The 23325-nt window shown below is 41.1% G+C and overlaps 1 protein-coding gene across 1 annotated transcript in view; it reads right to left on the bottom strand.

Annotated features, from left to right (window-relative positions):
* Positions 1–23325, bottom strand: part of FGGY (FGGY carbohydrate kinase domain containing) — a 197314-nt gene that overhangs the window by 116633 nt on the left and 57356 nt on the right. Inside the window, 2 exon segments of the mRNA XM_065553922.1 lie at position 4943; positions 5875–5989. Coding sequence (XP_065409994.1) covers position 4943; positions 5875–5989 — 116 coding nt within the window.

The following is a 23325-nucleotide window of genomic DNA, read 5'->3' as shown; positions in this document are numbered from 1 at the left end:
CTAGGCTGGTGAAACCCAGGATGATCTACTATCCTATTTACAGATGAGGAAACAGAGACCGAGAGAAGTTAAGTAACCTGCCCAAAGGAAGCTTGGAGTAATGTCAAGAATAAAACTAAAATATCCAGGTTTCCCAGTCCTATGCTTTAACCACAAGACCCATTCCTTTCCTAATACCCTATTTGGATCATGACATTGGTATTATGCAACAAACATCTTTATAAACATGTTAATTTCAGGACTTAGAGCCTTTTATATTATCTGTAATAAATATGTTACACACAAAAGATGCTGGTCTTTATTTCCTGGACCCAGTTACCAGACATGGGTCCGGATTACAAAGGATTAATACCTCTCTTACGTGTCATGGTTCAGTATCCCTTGATTCCAGTAGCTACTGTTAAAGTATCCCTCTCTGAGCATTCTTTTACGCCTGTGTTGTAGTTTATCTGGGAAAAGTCATCTCTCTTTGAAAATCTGGTTTTCAGTGAAGTCCTGCTCTTCATGCTATTCTATAGCTGGGCTGAAAGGCGGTCAAGTGACTTGCGCAAGGTCCAGATTTTCAAAGGTATTTAAGCACCTAGTAGGATTTTCAAAAGCACCTAAGCAGGTTAGGCACCTCACACTGAAATCAATCAGACTTAGGAGCCTAACTTACTTAGATGCTTTTGAAAATCCCACTAAGTGCTTATGTGCCTCTTTAGGTACCTAAATACCTTTGAATATCTGACCACAAGTTTCTATTTACAGCTGGTTCTGAAAATATTGAGAAATAGGATTGTATAATCTTTCAGCAGGCAGAAGGACTATGTTTCAGAGTATTAAGTTTGGTGTGAACATAAATATAGTAAAATCAGCATGTAGCTCCATCACAGATGAAGAGACAGTAAATATCTATTTATAAAGTATCCCTGCAATATGTCAACATCAAAACACATAAGTTACTACACCAATAGACATAACTATTCTACAATACCTACAATATTTTCTTCTCTGAGACAAATGCACCATCCTCTGGTGGGTAAGAGGTGGGTGGGGAAGGTTAGGCATAAATTATTATGATACAATATAAAATTATTTGGTCCCTTAAGTAGCCCCTGAAGTAGGAGATGGTGGTGAAAATTTATCAGGCTTCCCTGCTCCTCACCCCCCAATACATTGTACAATTCAATACCTAAATTTCATGTTCTACAGTCCTTTTAACAGAATTGCTAATGTCTTTCTAGGTTTTATAATGCCACAAAAAGATGCTCATCATGCGATCTCACCACAGCAGATAAGTGCTAGTGCCTGTGGGGGTTTTCGATGCAAGCTGTCTTCTACTGTTTGTTTGCAGCGGGCACATTAATGAGGTCAATAAAGTTTGCAGCAACTCTGCATATGAATCTACAATTTCAACAATGTTATTAGTAAATTCTAGACATGCAGAAGTGACCACAGGAGCCTATTGTGTGGATTCCCTGCAAAGTCAAACTGCTCTGGGTAATAAAAGGTCAGAAGGCTTGTATTTTCACAGCAGAAACCACCATTTGATGTGGGAAAGGTTCAGGGGAGATCCTAAAGGCCAACGGTGAAGGGTCTCTTTTCAACAAGGTCACATGTCAAGCTAGAGTGAAACTAAAAGGAGCGTATTACCTGAAACCACAAGCAACACTGTGGATACATGAAATGTCTTGCCCTTTAAAAATACATTTTATAATATGCACTAGTTCAGAACATACAGTAACTATTCTCTTGTAATTTCCACAAATTCTTTTCAATGTCCTGAAAGTTAAGAGCACTTGAAAAAAACTGTTTTATATTCCAGTCATAACTATCCAGCTATAGTTTCCTCTCATTGGAGGGAAGATTGTTCTCATCAGAGATTAGAAAAACATGTTGTGTTTGCCTATTCTATATTCAGTAACAACAATTCGCTTCTGTAAACAATAAAAGAAGGCTCAGCTAATTTTCCTCTGATTTTTTTGTTTTGTTTGACAACAAAATGACTATTGCAGTTGAGTGCTGCTAAGATTTTAAGCAAACTGCATTAAAGGCATTTAAGTAAAATGCCAGTCTCTCTCTTTCAGTGGGATTGTGATGGCATTAAAATACAGTAAGTTCACATAAGAATTTAGGATAAACAAACCTTGAATAGAGGTGTGGGGTTCTGGCTACATTGTGCACTAGAGCAAATGGGAAATTCTATTAGGGGAATTAGATTTATGTATTTATTTAAGAAGAATGTGACAGTGTCCCATTTCTCGTCTCATGCTTATTGCTTTCTAGCTTGGTTTTACAATCTCCAGAGCTCCTGGGTTTTCAAGGATACTTTGACCTACTGCCTGTTCCCCTCCTTGGGTCATGCATAACTTTTACTTTATGCATATAAGTAAGGCCCTTCTTAACTTGCGATGCTGCGGAAATGGCAGATTCTGCAATATTAGGCTTCCGCCACAATTTTGACTGCAGGAGCCCCTGATCTCAGCCATGGCCTGCCATCAGCAGAAAATCACACAAAAGTAACAATGGACTGTATTACCACAAATAATAAGGTCCATTATTAGTTTCCCACAATTTTCCATGCCTTGTCCACAACTCAGCTGCAATTTTTTGACAATCATCCTGCAATTCAAGTAGGGCCTTACATATGAGAGAGAGAAGGTGGGTGAGGTAATATCTTTTATTGGACCAAGGCCTGTGGGTTGACAAGACTCTTCCACCAATGGAACCTGGTCCCATAAAAGGACCAATACGCTACAACAACACTGCAAACTATATGCATGTAGGATCTTCTGGAAACGCCTGCTCAGGAATTTATTCCATTTGTTGTAGTCGATGGGAGCTGAGGCTGTTCAGCACCTTGCAGCAGGATTATGTCCTGTCGAAGTAGCAGACAGAATTAAAGGGCACATGGGGCCTGATCGTGCTCTCATTGCACTTAATGGCAGAACTCCCATTTACTTCTATGGGACCAAGTCTATATACAGTACATTCTATTTCCCTACTTAAAATCAATACGGGCACCAGCAAAGTAACCAAGAGTCTTGCACACTACAAGACAGTCCTATTCTGGGGGGTTCGAAGTCCTACAGTCCAGCTGAGGTTTGCGGCAAAGTGTCAACTGAGGGGTAGCTAGCTCCAGGCAATGCTGAAGGCCTTAAATAACTGAAGTAAAGAGCTGAGGTCATCCCAACTGCTTTATCCAACCTTCTCCCCAGCCAAACAATGCAATCAGCCTATGTGCTCAGCCTGCACACTCTCTGAAAAAGAACAGCTCATGAACTGTGATGCCATTCCAGAGAATTGAAGTTTCTGGCTCTGTAACCTAATTCCTAGAAGTACGCTGTCCAGAAGCAGCACTTCTGGGAATGACAGTAATAAAAATGGGAAGGCCAGGAAGGAATTTCTCCCCAGAGCATATCGCACGGACCTTAGAATGGCTGTTTCTTTTAGACTCTTCTGAAGCACTGAGCTGAAACCATCCATTAAGATGTAATGGACATAGCCCACAAGATCAATTTCCTTCAGTTGCGGAGGAGCAGTCATTGGTGGACTTCATCTCCTTCCTCCATACTTCTGTTAACACGGAAGGCTCCTTACTCCCTCTTCCTCTTTTCATGCATCCACACAGGGACAGCCAGTATCTAACCCTTGGACCTTAACTCGGGGATACATTCAATAAGCTCAACAGTTTGGGGATTATTTTTGTTTAAAAGCTAATTTAGATAAAACTTGTAGGAGTGGCCATAGCTTCCCAATCACTTCAGGCAAGGTGCTGAAACCATTATTCACACTGAATAACGTTTTACTCCTCGGATAGCCCCACTAAAATCAAGGTAATTGCATAAGGAGCAAAGGTGTCAGAATTTGGCTGTAAGTAACTCTTACATTCGCACCTGATATGTGGAGTGTATGAGCATTTTATCCTCATGTGCTGTTTTTATGGGAAGCATTGAGTTCCATCACACAGTTTCTTATAAATACTCTGGGCCAGATTCTGTCTCTCTGCCCCCTACGAAGTAGCACACTACTCCAGCAATAGTCCCACTGAAGTCAATGGAACCACTTATGGAGCAATGCGTTTCTCTGTTTGAGTGAGAAAAACAGATTCCAATTCCCTATGTAGTTCATCTGTGAACACCCGGTTTCAAAGAAAAGAGAAATGTAAACATTATTATATTTGAAATTTAAGATTTTAGCCCTTCTAAGTTCGGATACTTGTGTTGCTCATTTTTATGTGGTTTCCATCATTACAACCATGCCCTTTTTATTGAAGGTTACTTTATCATTTGAAACATGTATGTTTAGTTACTTAAAATGGTAAATTGCTTTGCACTGTCCTTGAAGTGCACCATATAAATATTGTATTCGATCCTTAGCTTACACTTCATAAATAATTTATTTAAAAAATATTCTTCCATGAGACCATCAGCTGCTGAGGTGTTCAATTTTCTGGTCAAACATTTATTTACAGCATGTGTTCTTTTAGCTTAGTAACGATCTGCTAAAAGCTACATCTGGTTGGAGTTATAGGAATTGTATTTATGCTAAAAATCTCAAAATACTAAATGCTCAAATCTGTTAACAGGGTTTATACCACAGTATAAATGTTTTAATGAGCAGTGGAGATGTTGAAAGCTATACAGGGGAGGCTTTCATAGAGGCCTAAATATTACTTAAAGCATCCATTTGTGACTATTGGAAAGATTTACCAATTGCATTGCTGCTATCAAGTCATTCCTAAATTATTTCTATTTCATGTTACTACACTGCAACTGTTGTAGAAACTTGTTCAAAGTGCCAGACATTTAAAAAAAATCTAGAGGAAATTTCAGATGATTAACTTTGATGAATGGACATATTTGAATTTGTGTACCATAATATTCTTGTTAATGACATGTCTGCTTAGGACATCCATTAAAAGTCCATTAACTTAACAGAGAAAGTCTAATAACGTTACCCTGGAAATTTTCTGGTAAATTAACATTATGGATTTTTAATGAATATTTGCTGTAGGTATTGTTACAAGGCTAACATTCTAATTAAACTTAGGCCCTGAGCAAGTCAAACAGCCCCATGAAGACACTACAAAGCAGAGAAAGATCTTTCTCAAAAGCTTTCATAAGCATGGTTGGTGCAGGTCACAAAATATGATAACAATAGCTACAGGCATTATCATTATCTTCATTGGCATAGTGGCTGGTGTCCCAGTGTTAGAAGCTTATTGAACAAATTCAAGTGCTAAGGTTCCCATATTCTTCTGCGCCTGCTGTAGAAATTGCTCAATTTTGGGGTGGCCATTTTGAAACCATTTGGGCCTGATTGTCAGAAGTGCGACCAACCCACAACTCCAGGTGAAGTTGATGGGAGACGTCAGTAGGTATCCCCTTTGAAAAAAATCAAGCCCTGCCAGTATGTCTCTCACGATCAGAATAGTTTAGTGGAAATGTTTGAACATTTTGACCTAAGTGATTTTGTTAAAGCCACAAGGAAAGTTGGTATCAGTGCTGGAGTTTTCAGGAGTGACCAATTCCCATGCCCATGCTTCTCCTCAGCTCCCCAAGAACCTATTCAAGTACATCAGTAAATGATATCAAACCAGTCAACAATGCTGACTGGCCAATGTGATGATGTCATGCTTTTAAGAATAGCTTTCCCAAAGTGATTCTTTCAGCAATATTAATAATTCTGTATCACAAGGTTTCCACCACTACATTTCATGACATCTACAGGTAAAGAGTGTACTTGGGAGATATACCAGGGGGCACCCAATCTTATAGTTTTTTGCCCATTCATATCTAGTTTCAGTAAGGCCTGATACTTTTCTGCTGACACAACTAATAAACAATAATACAGGATATGGATTTAATTTTTTAAAATAACTTCATTTACCTATTTTTCATACTTATCTGCCACCAAATCTTCTAAACCAATCACCTTCCAGAAACTATCATCCCAGCCCTTCTCTGGGGAATATGTCCATTTGCACACCAATGGACAGAGAGATCTAATGAGAAAAGACATAAATCCAGAATCAGGACACTTATTACACTAGTTCATTAGCTCATGAAACGTAGGAAGTTTGCAGGGAATGACACAGTAGCGGATTGGCTACAAGGAACCTTGGGACAAAATTTGCAAAAGTGACTATTGATTTTGGTGGCCCAATTTGAGACACCTTAAAAAGGACCTATTTTTAAAGGTGTTCCCCCACCAATAGGAGCTCTGCACATGGCCACCCCTCCCCTCCGCATACACCAGCCAAGTGAACAGGCCATGCACATCAGGCACATTCCAAAAGGACAGTGCAGCCTGAACACCATATATGCAGCAGGGAGTTTAGGGAAGTGCCCAGTGAATGGAATGGGACTTGTACCAGGACTGAATTTGGCCCATAAAGTTTTGTGGCCTGGTGTGTAAAAGAAAAACAGAGTCAAACTAGTAGTGCTTCTGTATAGTGTGCATTCACGTTTCAGTGCCACTGGCTCTGTATTTCATCAGAACTTGATGACAGTTCAGTGACATACTGAAACAACATAAGCTGTGATGCAACCCAGTACAATGTTAAGTTACTGTTTCAATTAACATTGATGATAGAACTGTTTGAGCCCCACTGTGCTGATAGTGTCATAAGGATACAGTATAAAGGCACAAGGCAGAATTAACTATCTACTGTAAAATGGATTTTTCCCCTCCCCAAACTTACCTTATAGCAAAAAACCATAAATAACTAAGAGTGACAAGATACCGTGCAACGAACAGACTGTTGTCTTACTGAAGATTTAAGGCGCCCTAGGAGATCATTTTTAATTGTGCTCTGTAAAATCAGTTAACCAAAAGGTGTTAATAATTCTAATCGGTGCTGAAAAAGTCAACTACCTGTAGACTTGGAGGTGTCATTGTGGACTACATGCAAGCTGGCTGTGTCTCGGTGAAATGTTACATGAGTGCTGTGATTGGTTTCAAGAGATGCATACTTGGCTATTACATTTCTTTTAGATCTTATTTTACGAATTATGTATTACTTGTGTTTTAGCTTAAATTTACTTCTGTTGAAAGATTACTTTTATTCAGATGCTATGATTTAAAGAAATGTTAAAAATACAAGTGCTTCTTTGCTATTTTTTTATACAACTTATTCATGGCATCTGGTGCTATATTTCCTTGCAAATAACAAAAATGTTATAAATATCCTCTCTCCCCGACCCCTTCCTCCCAAAAACTTCCTATAGGCCTAACAAGGGGAATTAAACTAAAAGTTCATTACAACACACACGCCACAATAATATAAACAATGTTTGGGGGGTGGTGGTGTCTATATCTATCTATATCTCTATCTATCTATCTATCACCTAGAAGCCCTAGGTCATGGACCAGGACCCATTGTTCTGTGATTGTTCAGTGCCTAGCACAAACAGACAGTCCCTAGCCCAAAAAGCCAAAAATCTAAGTATAAAACAAGAAACAGCTATATAGTAGCAACAATATATTTTAGATTCATTCATCCTGAAGTATCCCAATGTTGCAAACCTCAATATATACAAATAGCACCAATAAAATGCACTTGAGTCTGGGTTGGAGGACAGCAACCAATTGCTTACACATTATACCTTGCACAAAGGTGTATGAATGGCTGGTGGGAGGATTTTTAGCTTAGGACACCAAGTCAAACATTTACTCTTATGAAAACTGCCATGGGATTTTTATTGTCCATTCAGAATATAGAGAATCTCTTACTTCACAGTTTTGTCCACAAAAGACCCCCCCACCTCCATAGTAAGCTATATGGGATTTAGTCTATCTGACCCGATCCTACCACGCTTCGTTTCTAAAATAAGTGTAGCCATTTCAAACCTCAGAGTTGGACGAAACCATAATCTCTGGCTATTTAATAGGCCCCTGCATTGTACTAGGCCCAAATGCAATGGAACTGAGAATTCTTCTCTCCTCAAAAACATTAATGGAAACAAATACTGAGGCTACTTTTTATTCAGTCCCAAATACAAATCAAATTCTAGTTTTCTAGATGTTGCTATAAGATAAATGATTAAGACAAATAAGAACTGGAAAAGTTCCTTTCTTCTTCTGTGGCAAAACTACATGCTGCTCAGTCCTGGTATGGTTTCTTCTCCAGAGAGCTAAAGTACATTTGAGGAGGATCATGTTACATTTTATTCCATTTCTTTAGCATTCCCATATGTTTCTATAATTTTATGACTCTTGATGCTTATTTACAAAACTGATCTGTAAAAAAAAAAAAAAAAAAAAAAAAAAAAAAAAGATACATCATCCTAATTATAGTGACATTTCCCATATGTGTGGTTTCCATTCTATTTTTGTACAACAGTTTGCAACAAACAAATGACATGATGCGTATTAGTCATTTGGAGAAACTGAAATGGGAATGACTAGTTACATGCTAATAAACATGGAGAGACAAAGATCACTTTGGGGTTAAAGTTCTCAGGCTTCTCACAAAGTACCTGGAGCACAAGCTAGTTCAAACAGGGTTCTGCCTGTATCTGAGTTTTGAATCTGCCCTGTTCTATGGTTAAAGAATGGCTCGATCAATTATCATTCTCTCTGACTTGAAAACAAACATACCGCAAAATAAAAAATATGTGACATGTAACTACAGCTATGATACTGTTGGTATAAGAAACTCCAGTTTCCAGGGGTTTAAAAGACAGACCTTAAAGTTCAACTAGGATCCTTGACAGAAATTGTATAAATAAATAAATTCTCAGCATAGGAGCATGGTAAAAAAAGCCAAACATTTTTCTCAAATTAACCTGATCCTTCCAATTATAAACAAATAAGTAAAAGCCTTTCACCATTTTAGGAAGATTTTACATAAAAAGTAAATAAATAATAATATTGCAGGGCTTTCCAAAATATGGTAATTACCAAATCATAGCAAAGTAAAATCATAAATGACTATTTAACTAGTTCTCTGTGCTCTGAATTATGACGACACCTCTTTATTTAGGTGCTAGCTTGACAAATGCTTTGAGATCTATATGCAGCTGCTAATGTACTGGGGCCACTGCCTATCATGCTGACCAATACGGTCTCATTGTTGACTTGTATTCCTTCATCTGTGTCTGTCTGTATCCATCTATTATCTATTAGTATTGTACTTAGATTGTAAGCTCTTTCGGGCAGGGACTGTCATTTTGTTCTATGTTTGTACAGCGCCTAGCACAATGTGGTCCTCGTCCATAACGGGCTCGTAGGCAGAACAATAATACAAATGCATAAATAACATGGATGAGAGGGCTATATAGGAGCTAAGGAGTAAGGCTTCGAACTCTCTAGGAGCCCAATGGAACTCCCACTGAGTCTCTGTATTTAATGGGAGTTTGTAAGGTGCTAGCTTTTCCCCAGCTCGTGAAGTACCCACTGCTACACCCAGTGTCTCTTTTCAGGCAGTTTTATCAGGGGCTTTGGCAGCCACTCCCAGGGGACTTCCAGCTGCTCCAGTTCCCTGAGCATCCCACTTCCTAAAGCCATGTCTACAGTACCACTTATGTCGGCAAAATGTATGTCGCTCAGGGGTGTGAACCCCCCACCCCTCCCCGAGTGACATAAGTTTCACCGGCATAAGTGGCAGTGTGCACAGCGCTATGTGGGCGGGAGAGCTTCTCCTGCCGACATAGCTACCGCCACTCATGGAGATGGCTTTATGATGTCCATGGGAGAGCTCTCTCCTGTCGGCACAGAGTAGCTACAGCAGCGTAGCTGCATCGGTACAGCTGTGCCGCTGTAAGCTTGCTACTTAGACATGGCCTTGCTGACTGCCCAGGTGCTCCCCACCCTCTTAATTGGCCCAACTTGGCAAACCAGATCTAGCATGGGGGAGCTAGACCTGCTTCATCTGAAGAGGCTAGCCTACCATGTGACAGAGCTGAATCCGCCTCCACTGACTTTGAAGATGCTTTTAAAAAATATAATTACACAGAGCCCAATTCTGCCACCCTGCGTGCACTGAGTAGCACCTTGCCATGCAAGCTATTCCACTGAAATAAAGGTGAGTAAGGGGAGGAGACTCTGGGCCAGAGTGTATTTATACACAGTACTCTTAGTATTCAGGTTAATTGCAAGGAGGTTAGGGGGGGTTAGCTCCTTATAGATACAAAATGTATATTTGTTTGTAACCTAACATATGTATAGTGTTCACATACAGTAGTGATGTCTGTAATAAATGCACATAACTAATATTTAATCAGTAGGTATGTACATACTGTAATATGCCTTACTGGGTATTCCCTCAGTACACCACTATAGGGTGACAGTGAATATGTATTAGCCATGAGAAACTGATATGCTCCAGAGTCATATCAGGCCCTAAATTTCACCCTACATGCATACGATTAATCAATTAAGTGTGCTTACTGAAGGGACATAATTAACAATGCTAATTCTTATTTACTTATACCTGCATTTTGATGGCTTTATATTAAATGCACAATACAAGACCCTTTGTTCCCAAGAAACCAGATAACATGCTTAATGACTGTGCTATTTTGCTTTTCTCGTGAAGAGTCGTCTCAAGTTTTAGGTAATGCATCAAAGCAGTTTTGCTCAACCTGCAATGTGCTGGCCTCAAAGGGCCACAGCTGTAGTACACATCTTGAGGTGCTTGCTCACAGGGGAAAGCTCAAAGCTGTGAAAGTAGATGCCAAAAGTCTACATGCAGCTGAGAATTCATTGCCAAGTAAACGTTAACAACTTAACTGAAGCATAAAGCTTTAAACAGTTTGGACCAGGGTGACCTCCGAATCTCTTTTGCTGGATGATACCATGGCAGCTGTGGTCAACTGAGATGCCTGACCTAATAGTTTAAAAGGCTAGAGTCAACCCTGCAAATCTGCAGATATCCGCTTTACATCCACAGACCATGTTTGCGGATCGGATGCGGATACACATTTTGTATCTGCGCAGGGCTCTATCAATAGGCTCTCTGGGACAAGTCTATAACTTGAAACTGACTTCACCCCTGGATCCAACTGCCTAAATGTGGTGACCTTCTGTTCCTGTGCAGCACTTATCTGTTCTATCTGGTACTCTCGGTTGGAAGAAAAAATGTTGGCTAGGAAGATGTGGTGGGACATTCGGGAGAGTTTTTATAGTTCTGCACAGGAGTCCAATTTGTATGTTTTATGGGGAGGGAGGGATAGACTCATAGAATCATAGAATATTAGGGTTGGAAGAGACCTCAGGAGGTCATCTAGTCCAACCCCCTACTCAAAGCAGGACCAACACCAACTAAATATTCCCAGTCAAGGCTTTGTCAAGCCAGGCCTTAAAAGCCTCTAAGGATGGAAATTCTACCAACTCCCTAGGTAACCCATTCCAGTGCTTCACCACCCTCCTAGTGAAATAGTTTCCTAATATTCAACCTAGACCTCTCCCACTGCAACTTGAGACCATTGCTTCTTGGATGTTTAAATATTTAGTACATGGATCCCAATCTTTGGACGGGCACATTGTAAATAGACCAAAACAGATATATAAATACTAGCTTGATTTGGAACCACTCATAGAAACCCTTATCCAATGGATCCTCTGAGAGAGACACAGCACAATTCTCAAAGAATAAATCAAAAAATCAAAATGGTGATAGTTAAAAGGGGTCGAATAAGCTGCATCTCAAAAGCACCTGCTTTTCATAAAGCCTGTGACCAGCGGCTGATATGTGATGAAGGACTGAGATAAAAAGAATTGGTACTGTTCATTGTGGTATATTCCTGTCACTTTTCTGACTGAATGGTTAGAAGTATTTTTTGGCTTTAAACATCAAGACTTGTGATATAAAGTAAACACCCTCCCCCTCTTCTTTCCCAACCATCATCCAGAACCAATAAAGTTCAAGAAAGTTCAGTTAAGATTCTGTAATGTAGTCAGCAGTCCCTTTATAACTGCTTAATCCAGGCTTCTGGAATCTTGGAGTGGGTTCCCTAGGCCGCACGGACTGTGTTTAGTCAGTCTGGGATAGACCTGGTCGTGAAACTTGATTATCCTCAGGAATTTTCTAAACAAAATGAAGTGAAAATTTTCTACTATCAATTCTGAACAAAAATTGTGTGTTTAAAGTTTTGCCATCAGGAGAAACCAGAAAACTATCAAAAATCAACTTTTTCCCATGGAAAATTTCTATTTCAATAAAACCACATTTTTCAACAGGAAAATGTTACTCCTGAAAAATTTCTGCAAGCACTAGTCTGGGATCTACAAAGAACTCCAGGGTCTTCCCTGTGCCCAACAGCTTCAGGAAAGAATCCCCGTTATAGTCATTACAAAGCAGACTGATCTGTGAGGGGCCATACCACACATCCCTTTCCATTATTTTCTAACTTTCTGCTGAGCCCTGGCACATCCATGTTTCCATGAGGACTGAAGGTGGATGTGCCAAAATACTGCAAGAAATATTGCTATTACATAATTTCCAGCATGACCAGAAGCTGGAAGATCCGGAAAATCTCACTGGCAGCCTGTCCCCATCAGAGACCCATGAGTTTCAGATAGCGTACAAGACTCCAGACTTTTGGGGTGGTTACCCACATGAAACCTGAACTTCCAAACATTTTAAGATCCCCCAGCACTAGTGTTTAGCTCCCATTGGCTTAAACTCTTGAATAAAATCAGACTGGGTCTCTTTGCAGATGCTTAGGGCCAGATTGTGCCTCGCCTCTCTGTAAGCATGTATGGAAGCTGAAAAGCACAAGAAGCCGCCCTGTCCAGTATCTTCCCCCATGCAAGGTCCTGCCACATTTGCAATCTCTGTGGTCTGCTGAAACCAGTGATTGCTCCCCACTAACACCCACACTCCAAAGGGAGTGGAAGGAAGCATGGACATGACTCCCTAGTACTCCACACCAGTCATTTGAACTGGCCTCCCATGCATGCGAACATATGCTGCACTCAGTGAAAGGGTGTAGCAATAGGCACATTCCTGGTGCACGCAGCGGTTCTTTGGGAGGCACTTTGCTTCCTGGTGCTGCTTGTGGGGTAATGCAGAGCCATCCTACCCTATTCACAAGGGTGATATCTAAAAGGTCAAGTCTGGCCCACTATGGACAATGATCTAGGGTATGAGCAGGTCATCCATGTGTGGCATTCCTGAGCTAGAGGACTTGCAGGATCAGGCTTCTACTGCACCTCACATTCATCCCCAGCTCTAGATGAAATGTTAACATTTTGGATTTGAGAGAAAACTAGCATGCATGGAAAAATAGCTGTCAGCATTAAATCCTGGCCCCCATGAAGTCAATGGAAGTTTTGCCACTGATTTTAATTGGACAAGGATCTCGTTCAATGGTCCTAACAGGTCAGAGATAAACTTAAAATTTATGCAAAAAGCATATTCTGTAGGCACCAATTTCAGAGTAAGTATGTCACAACTGACAAGGCTGATGTATGTTCAATATGCTCCCAAGGTCACAGTGGACATTTTAATAAAAAAATACTGATAATTCTTTGTCGACTAACAATTTATAGAAGGATGGCCCTTTGTATTCCCCAAAGCCTGGGTTCTATGCTGACAGACAGAGCCAGACCCTAAGCTGATATAAATAGGCGTACCTCCACTGAAGTAATTGTAGCTACATTCATTTACACCTGCTGAGGATTTCATCCACAGTTCAATTGCTAGACTAGTTAGGGCAAGCTGCAGTTAGGTACCAGATAGGTAGCATGCAGTTGCACAGAGTAGCTTTCTGTGGTTTGTAGGCCAGAGTTTTTTAAAGCCACAAATCATCAAGAACAAAGAAAGCTGTGTGAGTTTCTGAAAGCAAAGAGAAAACCTGTGACAGTGGAGCGTGACTGATAACATCAAAAAATGTTTTCCCATTAATTTTGCAAACTTGAAAATTAAATAGATTCATTCAAATTAAAACCCAGGACTTAGGCTCTGCTCAGCTGAACTTCTCCATGGTCCGACACCTGTAAAAGTTACTAGTATCCCCCCAAATTATGCGACCCATAGTCTTAGTGCTTTCTACTGAAACATTACTGCTCTGATGCAGTCATAAAACTGATTGTGGTTTTTACAAAAATGCCCCAGACAGAACACTGAGATACAGCACATGTATCCCCTCCAGCAATACTTTGTATTCAAAAGTACTGGGTGTTGGTGTTGTGGAAGCCTGAAGAGCAGCACAGGTTATCACAGGGCAATAAGAGAACACACAATTATATGTTCCTCTTTATGGGTATGGCTGTACATGTTAATTCATGACCTTTCTGAAATGGAACCAAATTATTAGTTCTACGCACACTGACGTTGTTTATGCTTGACACAGCAATGTCTGTGCCTACACTACATATTGTCCTCTTTGTGGGGAGTGGGTAAAGCGGGTAAGTTCACCATGAGGTGACATTTCTCAGTCAGAAGGAGAGAAAATCTGGCACCTAGTCGTTTAGCCTTGAAACAGTATCATACTGCTATAAAATTTATGAAATGCTGCCCATGCGGGATGTTTGGTGAAGAGAATCAAAGAAAGAGGGGTGGGTTAAGTTCACAGCAGTGTAAGAAGAGCTGCACCTGTTGTCACTCTGTTGCTACTCTAGATTTCCCAGGCAGATTAGTTTTAAACCACAGGGCCACACAAGTCTGGGTCCAATACATTTCACATGAGGCTATCTGCATTTTACTCATTTCACCTATTCAACAGCTCTTTAATTGCATTTATACAAACTGAAACATGGCAGGCTCTGTAAACACCATCAGCTCCATCCACTAAACTGTATAAATGCAAAATTTCTAATATTTAAAACATGTTATCAGGGGTTTTGCTTTTTTAAATTACCTCTGACCAAAAAAAAAAAAAAAAAAATCCAAAAGAAACCCCTGCTTGTCTGAACTCATTTTCTTAGCATAAATGTGACTTTAACCTGAAATGTTTTTTTTTCCCCTTTTGATATACACTAAATATATCAAACAAAAAAAGACAGGTGGGGAAGACTGTTTGGGACAAATAGCAGACACATTCCAATTGTATGCTGGGGCCCCATTCAAATCTTTGTAGCTCTAAGGATTTAAACATAGCCAATGAAAGTCAACACAGAAATTATTGTAATCCGTATTGGCACAGCCAATAGTTTTATGAATTCTCCTCCGCATCATAGTTTTTATTTGTGTAACCTTTATATTTGCAGAATAAAATAATCACCCTAAGGTTTAGATTTTTTAAAAGTTAACTGCGTAATAGCACAGCAACATCAAAGTTTGCTCCCCAATTATAAGAATCCTTAGAAACTCTGGATGGCAAAAATGTAAGTATACTGTGGATTTCCTTCCATTTGCGTATGGTGATTAACAGCTCTATTCCTGTTTACACTGAGGTCAATGTGAGTTTTGGGATAGACATCAGCTGCAGTAGGATTGGGACACAAGTCTCAAACTATTTCAAATGAACAGCTCTGAATTAAAGATGTGAGAATCCGGCAAAAGCTGCCAGTCCAGCTAGCTCACTAACATGCACAGTTTGTGAGCTACTGTTCAGATAAATAAAATTTAATGAGGATTAATTCAATTTAATTAGACAATACAAGGCAACAATCTCTTCCCCTTTCAGAACAATAGGTCTTTTTCTTTCTCCGTGTTCTGTTTTTCTCTGTGATATGTTGGCAAATCAAAAACATGATGAAGTGCTGCATTTGACAGAGATTTCACAACCCTTCAAGCAAATATATTTTAAATGTTGGTTTGAGTTTCTACCATGCTCCTTTTTTCTCTATCACTCTCTAATCTTGCTGACTCAGTAGACTTGCCTGGCCCCGAGAGATCACTTCACACTCAACAAAAACTAAACCTTGATGGGAATTGTGAACTTTTGTTTCACCAGCTGTGTTCGCCCCACATCTGGAAAAGTCTGAAATCCCCCATTGAATTGGTGGCATGGCTTTTATTTAAAAATGTAAAACAGTTTTTCCCTTTCATCCCCATTAGAGTGCATTCAAGTTCATGAAGGGTTAAGCCTATTGGAGGCATAGCAACTACAGCACAATTCTTGAGGGGTTTACTTCACCACAACTCTGGTTTTGACTAACAGACAGAGGCATTCCATTAGTGTTTCCAAATCTCAGTTATCAAACGAGTCAACGCCTTTGATAACTGTGGTTCATTAAGGGCTGAGTCCAATTTCCACTGAAGTGAATGAGGAGTTTTTCTGTTGACTTCACTGGACACTGAATCAGGCCTTCTGGCTGTTCAGGAAAGTACACATTTCAACTCTCTGCACCACACAGCCCAGACATTTAATGGGAATCAGAAAATGAAACTTGTTTTAATGACCTAGAAATAAAACCTTTTATTTCCAAGATTCAAACAGTAAGTTATTTCTGTGAAGAGGAAAAAAAAAATTACCTCTAAACGGGTGCACTATTTACTTTTGATATCGCAGCTCTTGGGGAGTTTGCTTCTCTTTTATTTATTTATTTTTTAAGCTGACAGAATTTTCTAAGCAAATGTGCTGTTTACTTAAAAGGAAAAGATTTTATTGTCTGAATAAGTTCCCATCTGCAATTTTCTACACCCACACATATAATTAATCTTCTCTGATTGCAGCCACTCCCTGGCAAAGATCCATGTTATATTTAACACTGGACACCACTTCAAAAATGGAAAGAGAACAACAGGATTGTTTTCAAAGACTACATAACAAGATAAGGTATAGAAAACAACACAATCCTTTCATCTTTGGTACCTTTCTAGTAGCCATCACCCCAAAGTTGGAAGTGACCTTTGATTACCATCACACCTACCATACAACTCTATTAAAAAACATAATTTAGAGGCAACACACAATTTCCAGAAATCCATTTACTAAATATCTGAATAGCATATGTATTGTACCTTGTGCTTCAGAGTATAAGACGATCTCTAACTATTAGAGATCAGGATGATACTTCAGCAGGGTGGGGAATTTTATCTCATATTTGCATACTGTGGGGGTTCTCATACCTCCCTCTGAAGCATCTGGTGCTGGCCACTTTCAGGGACAGGATGCTAGACTAGATGGACCATGGGTATGGCAATTCCTATGTTCCTACCATAGAAATTAGACACAAGATTTTATGTTAAAGCATGGAGGGCCCTGAGCCCGCTATTGGATTTGCATGGCTGTACCCTGACTTCAGTAAGACTTCATGCACGAGAACTTCAATGAGACTCCAAAAGGGCTGTAAGGGTCCCACCACATGGATCCAATTGCAGGCTTGGGATGGGAGGAGGGGTGTCTCGATATCTGTAATCTTCTATATACCTCACAGTACACATCTAACATACAGCATTGTACCTGGGAGAAGGAATGCATCTTTGATAGATGATATTAGGGAAGAGTGGCTGTTGCTGCTTAAAAGCGGTCAATTTTTTTTTTTTTTTTTTAGTTGAACAGGGCAAATGCCAAACTACTCATACAACAAGAAAATAAGCCACACTTTCATTGAGCCAAGAAGCTGTTTCCTTTGTTATAGTGAGATCTAATAAAAAAAAGTGTTTCTCTGTAGGGATAAGCCTTCAAAAAACCCAAAACAAAAAAAACTAGACAATTCTTCAGAGTTTTCCTAGAAAAAAATTATGTCAACAGTCCTGAAGGGAAACACCCATCTCAAGTGCCAGATAACAAGTCAAATTAACCCCTTGTGGATCTTCATTGATTTCAGTGCCATTGTACCCATGATGAATTTCAGTCAGACCAGAAATTACAAAATAAAATTATTATTATTATTATTATCTTTATACACCTCCATAGCATGTCATGAAACAAGGGGAAGCAGACATTAGTTTGACTGCTTGTTACTTACTATTGGTATAGCAGTACTGTATTATGGACAACCCGAAAAGATTGCAGACCCATTGTTCTAGGCACTGTCCAAACACATAATAAAAGTAGTCCCTGCCATGAAGAATTTACAGTCTAGACAGAAAAAGCAGACAAAGCATGGAAGACAGGAAACACTATTGTCATTGAAAAGATGGGGAACTGAGACACAGAGAACTTAAGTAACTTGCCCAAAATCAAAGAGGAGGTCATCGGCAGGGTCCCGAACCGAACCTGGAGCTCCCGAGTCCCAATCCAGTGCCTTAACCACAAGATCATTTTATGAGTTTATCAATCCAATGATAGCACCATGATGCTGGACATATTAAAAAGCCTATATAGGCAGATCAGGTTTAAACTTTGAAAGTTTTAAAAAAGTTAGTGAAACCTTTGAAAGGTCAAATATAATACTAAGCATTTATACATAAAATTATAGCACTTTTCCACTGTATATTTTAAAAATGCCTTACTAGGGTAGTTAAATACTATCATCCCCATTTTACAAAAGGGGAACTGGAAGCATAGAGAGGTTAAGGATCTTGCCTAAGATTACCCAGTAAACCAATGAAACAGCTGGGAACAAAGTCCAGGTATCATGATTTCCACTCCAGTATCCTGTACACTGGACACTCTCTCTCAAACTGCCACTTCAGCAGCACTAAAGCTCAATTAATTCAGAAAAATGCACTTTCAAGCTCAATATTTCATCTGTACCAGACTGGACTAAAAAGCCCAATATGCATTTTAATGAAAGGGCTCATTTAAAAAAATATATTCCTCTTGTCACTATCTTTAGCCAGCTAAAACTAAACAATTAAAGCTGAAAATGTAGCCTCAGACCACTATAAAACTTCCATAAAGCTTAATTACTGGGCCAAATTCTCCCTGCTGTAACTACATTCATTTAAATTGAAGTCCCCCAAAGATGCATTTGGCTCTTCATTTGGTGTCATTGCTTAACTTGATTTTGTCATTTATAACTCACTGAAGATAGTCTATTGTATAAAGATGTACACCAGAGCAACAGCAGCAATGTTTCCTCCTCATATCAAATGCTAGGAGGGGTCGCTATGAGAAGCCGGGCAAATCTTTGGTTAGCAGACCACAGACCTGAGCAAAATTACCTGGGTTTACATTTCATTACACACTTAGTCCAAGTTTATTAAAAGAGTCACCGAGGAATGAAAGCCTGTTCAGAGAAACTAAGGCAAGTTTTGAGCAAAATCCTCCTCTCCTCGTGAATTGATGGTGGTCAATCAACTACTATCATATGACAGCATGCAGTTTATCCAATACATCGATACCAGCATGTCACTTCAAACATCGACCCATGTACGGCATAGAATGACCTGTGAATGTTTGACTACTGGTCCACGCACGGTCAGATGTATCCTTCCAACCATTAGGTATGCTGTAATGAAGCTTTCACTGCTCCAGGAAGATCTAACACAGCCTACTGGGAGGTGGGGGAAGGTGTGAGGGGACCACAATGGCTTGAGCACACCCAGTAGAGTGGCCGCAGCCAGTAGCTCCCTAAAACCTTCCACCCTCCGCATAGAAGGGGACCGGAGTAAGTACCATCACCTTTGCACAGGCAACATTCCTTAACAGAGCCTTGGAGTCATTTTTAGACTCTCCTCACATTCTTAGCAGGGGTGACTTTCTAATGGACCACTGCTGATGTACTTTTGGTGGTGGTTGTGTCTCCCTACCAGTGGCAGTGCTTGCTCGGACAGACACACTGCATGCCGAGGAGCAAGATTCCCCTCCACATGAGCCATGCTACTTCTCACCATGTGGTTCTCGCTTAAAAAGAAAAACAGAAACAATAAAACCTTTATCTGATTGGGCTTGACATGGTTCTTCCATGGCCAACGTACCACTGAAGAACAATTCTGTGCTGCCTCATCTGCCAGCGTAACAGCAATAGAGAACTGCAGGTATTTTCTTACTCCCCAGAGCCATGACCTGAAGGCTATTATGTGGTGGCCAACATTTTAGATGTTGGTCCTTTTAGAGCACTCTTCAACAACAACAAAAAAGCGATTGGTTCTTTTGCATTGTTGAATTTGGTAAACAAATATATAACCTTATTTTTAAAGAGGGTTTTGCTTAATATACATTAAAATCAAAAAAGGGAGCAGCCCTGAGTGCTTCGTAAACAAGAAAACTGACATTCTGCAGGATGTTGCAACACGCACAAGCTTGGCCGAGACATTGAAATAAACACGGATAGACGGTAGGTTCCCTTGTCTGATTGCCTTGAGGGAATTCATACTAAGAGCTCATAAATTAAATGTTGACTGTAGCATTAGGTAAAGACATCGCAACCCCAACTCCATTACCACCATTCTAGAAGAAAGAAAAATTACTTATCTATTCATTAGAGTTCTCTGAATACATTCTCCACATAAATACACTTTTTATGCTACCAAGACTGAGGGAATCTAAGGGTACGTCTTCACTACCTGCCGTATCGGCGGGTAGCAATCGATTTATCCGGGATTGATATATCGCGTCTAGTTAAGACGCGATATATCGATCCCCGAACGCGCTCACCGTCGACTCCGGAACTCCACCAGAGCGAGCGGCGGTAGTGCAGTCGACGGGGGAGCCGCGGCCGTCGATCCCGCGCTGTGTGGACCCCAGGTAATTCGATCTAAGATACTTCGCATAGCTGAAGTTGTGTATCTTAGATCGATCCCCCCCCGCAGTGTAGACCAGCCCTAAGGTCACAATATTCAAAGGAGAACAATGCATATGTTCCAGAACAGTGAATTTATTCAGCCCCTGACTCAGCAAGGTACTTGAGTACATACCTAACTTCAAGCACATGGAGAAATCCCATTCAAGTCAATGGGACTACTCACATGCTTAGCCTTAGGCATATGCTCAATTGCCTTGCTAAATCAGAGCCTAGCTATCACGTAGTGGTAGCCAAACAAACTCTGAATAAATCCCGAATAGAAGCAGAGAAATTGCCATCAGCAGTGCATACATTTTAGAGAATACAAGAAGGTTTTAATAGCTCTATAAATTTTGTTGCAGATTGGCCCAATCCTGCATTCTTTATGCACGCTAAAACACCTGAAAAGAAGGCTCAATCCTTACTCAGGCAAACATATGTCTCTTGTGAAGTCAGTGGAAGTTTTATTTGAGTTAGGATGACAAGGTTTGGCTGATGAGAGATATCAAACATGTGTATTAAAGGTTCCTGGAACATGAAGTGAGGGAGGTATTTTGTCTCTTCCTTTTGGAAACAACTAATTCAGTTGATGAATGTTCTTAAAAATCATAAGTACTCTTAAAACCCTCAAGATGCACTTGATAAGGACATCAAATGTTATACTCATCATTAGCAATTTTAAACAGCACTTTGGAATTTGAATGTAAGACGGGAGGGGAAAAAACAGTTTAAAAGTTCCAAGAAACAAAAATCTGTACATAACTTTTTTTTTCATTTTCAAGAAGTTTCATTGAATTGCTTCAGCCTCTCCTCCCTTTTGTTATCTCAAAGAACGCCTAGTCTAAGAATCTGAAAATGCAAGCCTTTGTCAGATTTCAGCCCTGGGAATCTGTTGCCTGTTTTAAAATTCTGAGGCTGTATAAACCAGTTTCTGGGGCCTTGGCTACACTTGCGAGTTACAGCACTGTAAATCCGCCCCCAGCGCTGTAACTCACTCCCTGTCCACACTGGCAAGGCATTTGCAGCGCTGTATCTCCGTGGTTGCAGCGCTGTATGTACTCCACGTCCCCGAGAGGAATAGTGTGTATTGCGCTGCCGCTGCAGCGCCAGTGTGGCCGCCCAATGCGCTGTGACTGGCCTCCAGAAGTATTCGGCAGTATCCCACAATGCCTGTTCTAGCCACTCTGGTCATCAGTTCAAACTCTACTGCCCTGGCCTCAGGTAACCAACCATGTGACTCGCCCTTTACATTCCCTGGGAATTTTAAAAATCCCTTTCCTGTTTGCTCAGCCAGGCGTGGTGTGGAGTGCTATCAGCAAATCTTTCCAGGTGACCATGCCTCCACACGCCAAGCGAGCCCCAGCATGGAGCAATAGCGAGTTGCTGGACCTCAACAGTGTTTGGGGGGAGGAAGCTGTACAATCCCAGCTGCGCTCCAGCTGTAGGAATTACGATACCTTTGGGAAGGTATCAAAGGACATGATGGAAAGGGGCCATGACCGGGACGCCCTGCAGTGCAGGATTAAAGTGAAGGAGCTGCAGAGTGCCTACCGCATAGCCCGCGACGCAAACGGCTGCTCGGGTGCTCCCCCCGTGACCTGCCGATTCTACAAAGAGCTGGATGCGATACTTGGGGTTAACCCCACCTCCACTCCGAGCACCACTATGGACACTTCGGAGCCGGTGTGGGGGGAGGAAAATGGGAGTGAGGGTGGTGGGCCGGATGGAGACACCCCAGAATCCCTGGAGCCATGCAGCCAGGAGCTCTTCCCGAGCCAGTAGGAAGGTAGCCAGTCGCAGCGGCCGGTACTTGGTGGAGGACAAACAGAAGAGCAGGTTCCCGGTAAGCGGGATTTTTTTTTCGGGAAGGAATTTTTTCAGAGCGGGCTCTTTGAGAGAGGGGGGTTAGGCATGCATGCCTAGATGCAGAATAGTGCATTGATATGGTTTATCACATCGCGGTAATCGGCCTCGGTAATCTCCTCAAATGTCTCACCATGGTCACCGGGAGAGCCACCGTGGTCCTTGTCCCAGCCAGGCTAACGTGTCCATGCCACTGTGCCGCGAGGGGCGGGGGGACCATTGCTGCACACAGACAAGCTGCATATGGGCCAGGGCAGAAGCCGCATTGCGGTACAAGACCCTCCCTTGCTTCCCAGGTCACCCTCAGCAGCGAGATATCGTCCAGGACAAACTCCTGTGGAAAATGTTGGGTCAGTGTTCAGTGTAGGTGCCCCCTGAAGCTGTTGGTTCACCCCAAGGCACAGAAACCCAGAGGACAGTGCAGCCCTGAAACAATCAGTCCCCCTTACTCACCATTTTGAGGCTCCCGTGGGATATGTGTAATCTGTTTCAGACGGGAAAATTATGCTATTGTGTAGACCCTGTGTGTTTTCTACTCCTTAAGTGCGGGGGAAACCATTACTCTGTCTGGTATAAACAATGCTGCCTCTGTTAAATGTTATGTTTTGCCTATACAGCTGCATCAACCTTGAGACCTCAGCCGTCCCTCTTATCGCCTGCTCAGACACTGCAAAGACTCAAGAAGAGACTGCGAAAAAGCAAAGAAGACATGCTGCAAGAAGTGATGCAGCAATCTATTAAAGAGAATGAGAAAGCACAGAACTGGAGCGAGAGAGAAAGCAGGATCCGCCAGGAAAACGCAGCGCACCGGCGGCAAAGCACAGAGCACCGGCAGCAAGGCACGGATCGGCTCAAGCATCCTGGAGCGCCAAGCAGACGCTATCCAGGAGCTCGTAGCCATGCAGAAGGAGCAGTACCACAAACGCAAACGCCACCCCCCCACAGCCCTTGTCCCAAAACTCTTTCCGT

The sequence above is a fragment of the Chrysemys picta genome, chromosome 8 (assembly GCF_011386835.1).
Source record: "Chrysemys picta bellii isolate R12L10 chromosome 8, ASM1138683v2, whole genome shotgun sequence".
Classification (NCBI taxonomy): Eukaryota; Metazoa; Chordata; order Testudines; family Emydidae; genus Chrysemys; species Chrysemys picta.
This window is presented reverse-complemented; position numbering and strand designations above follow the sequence as displayed.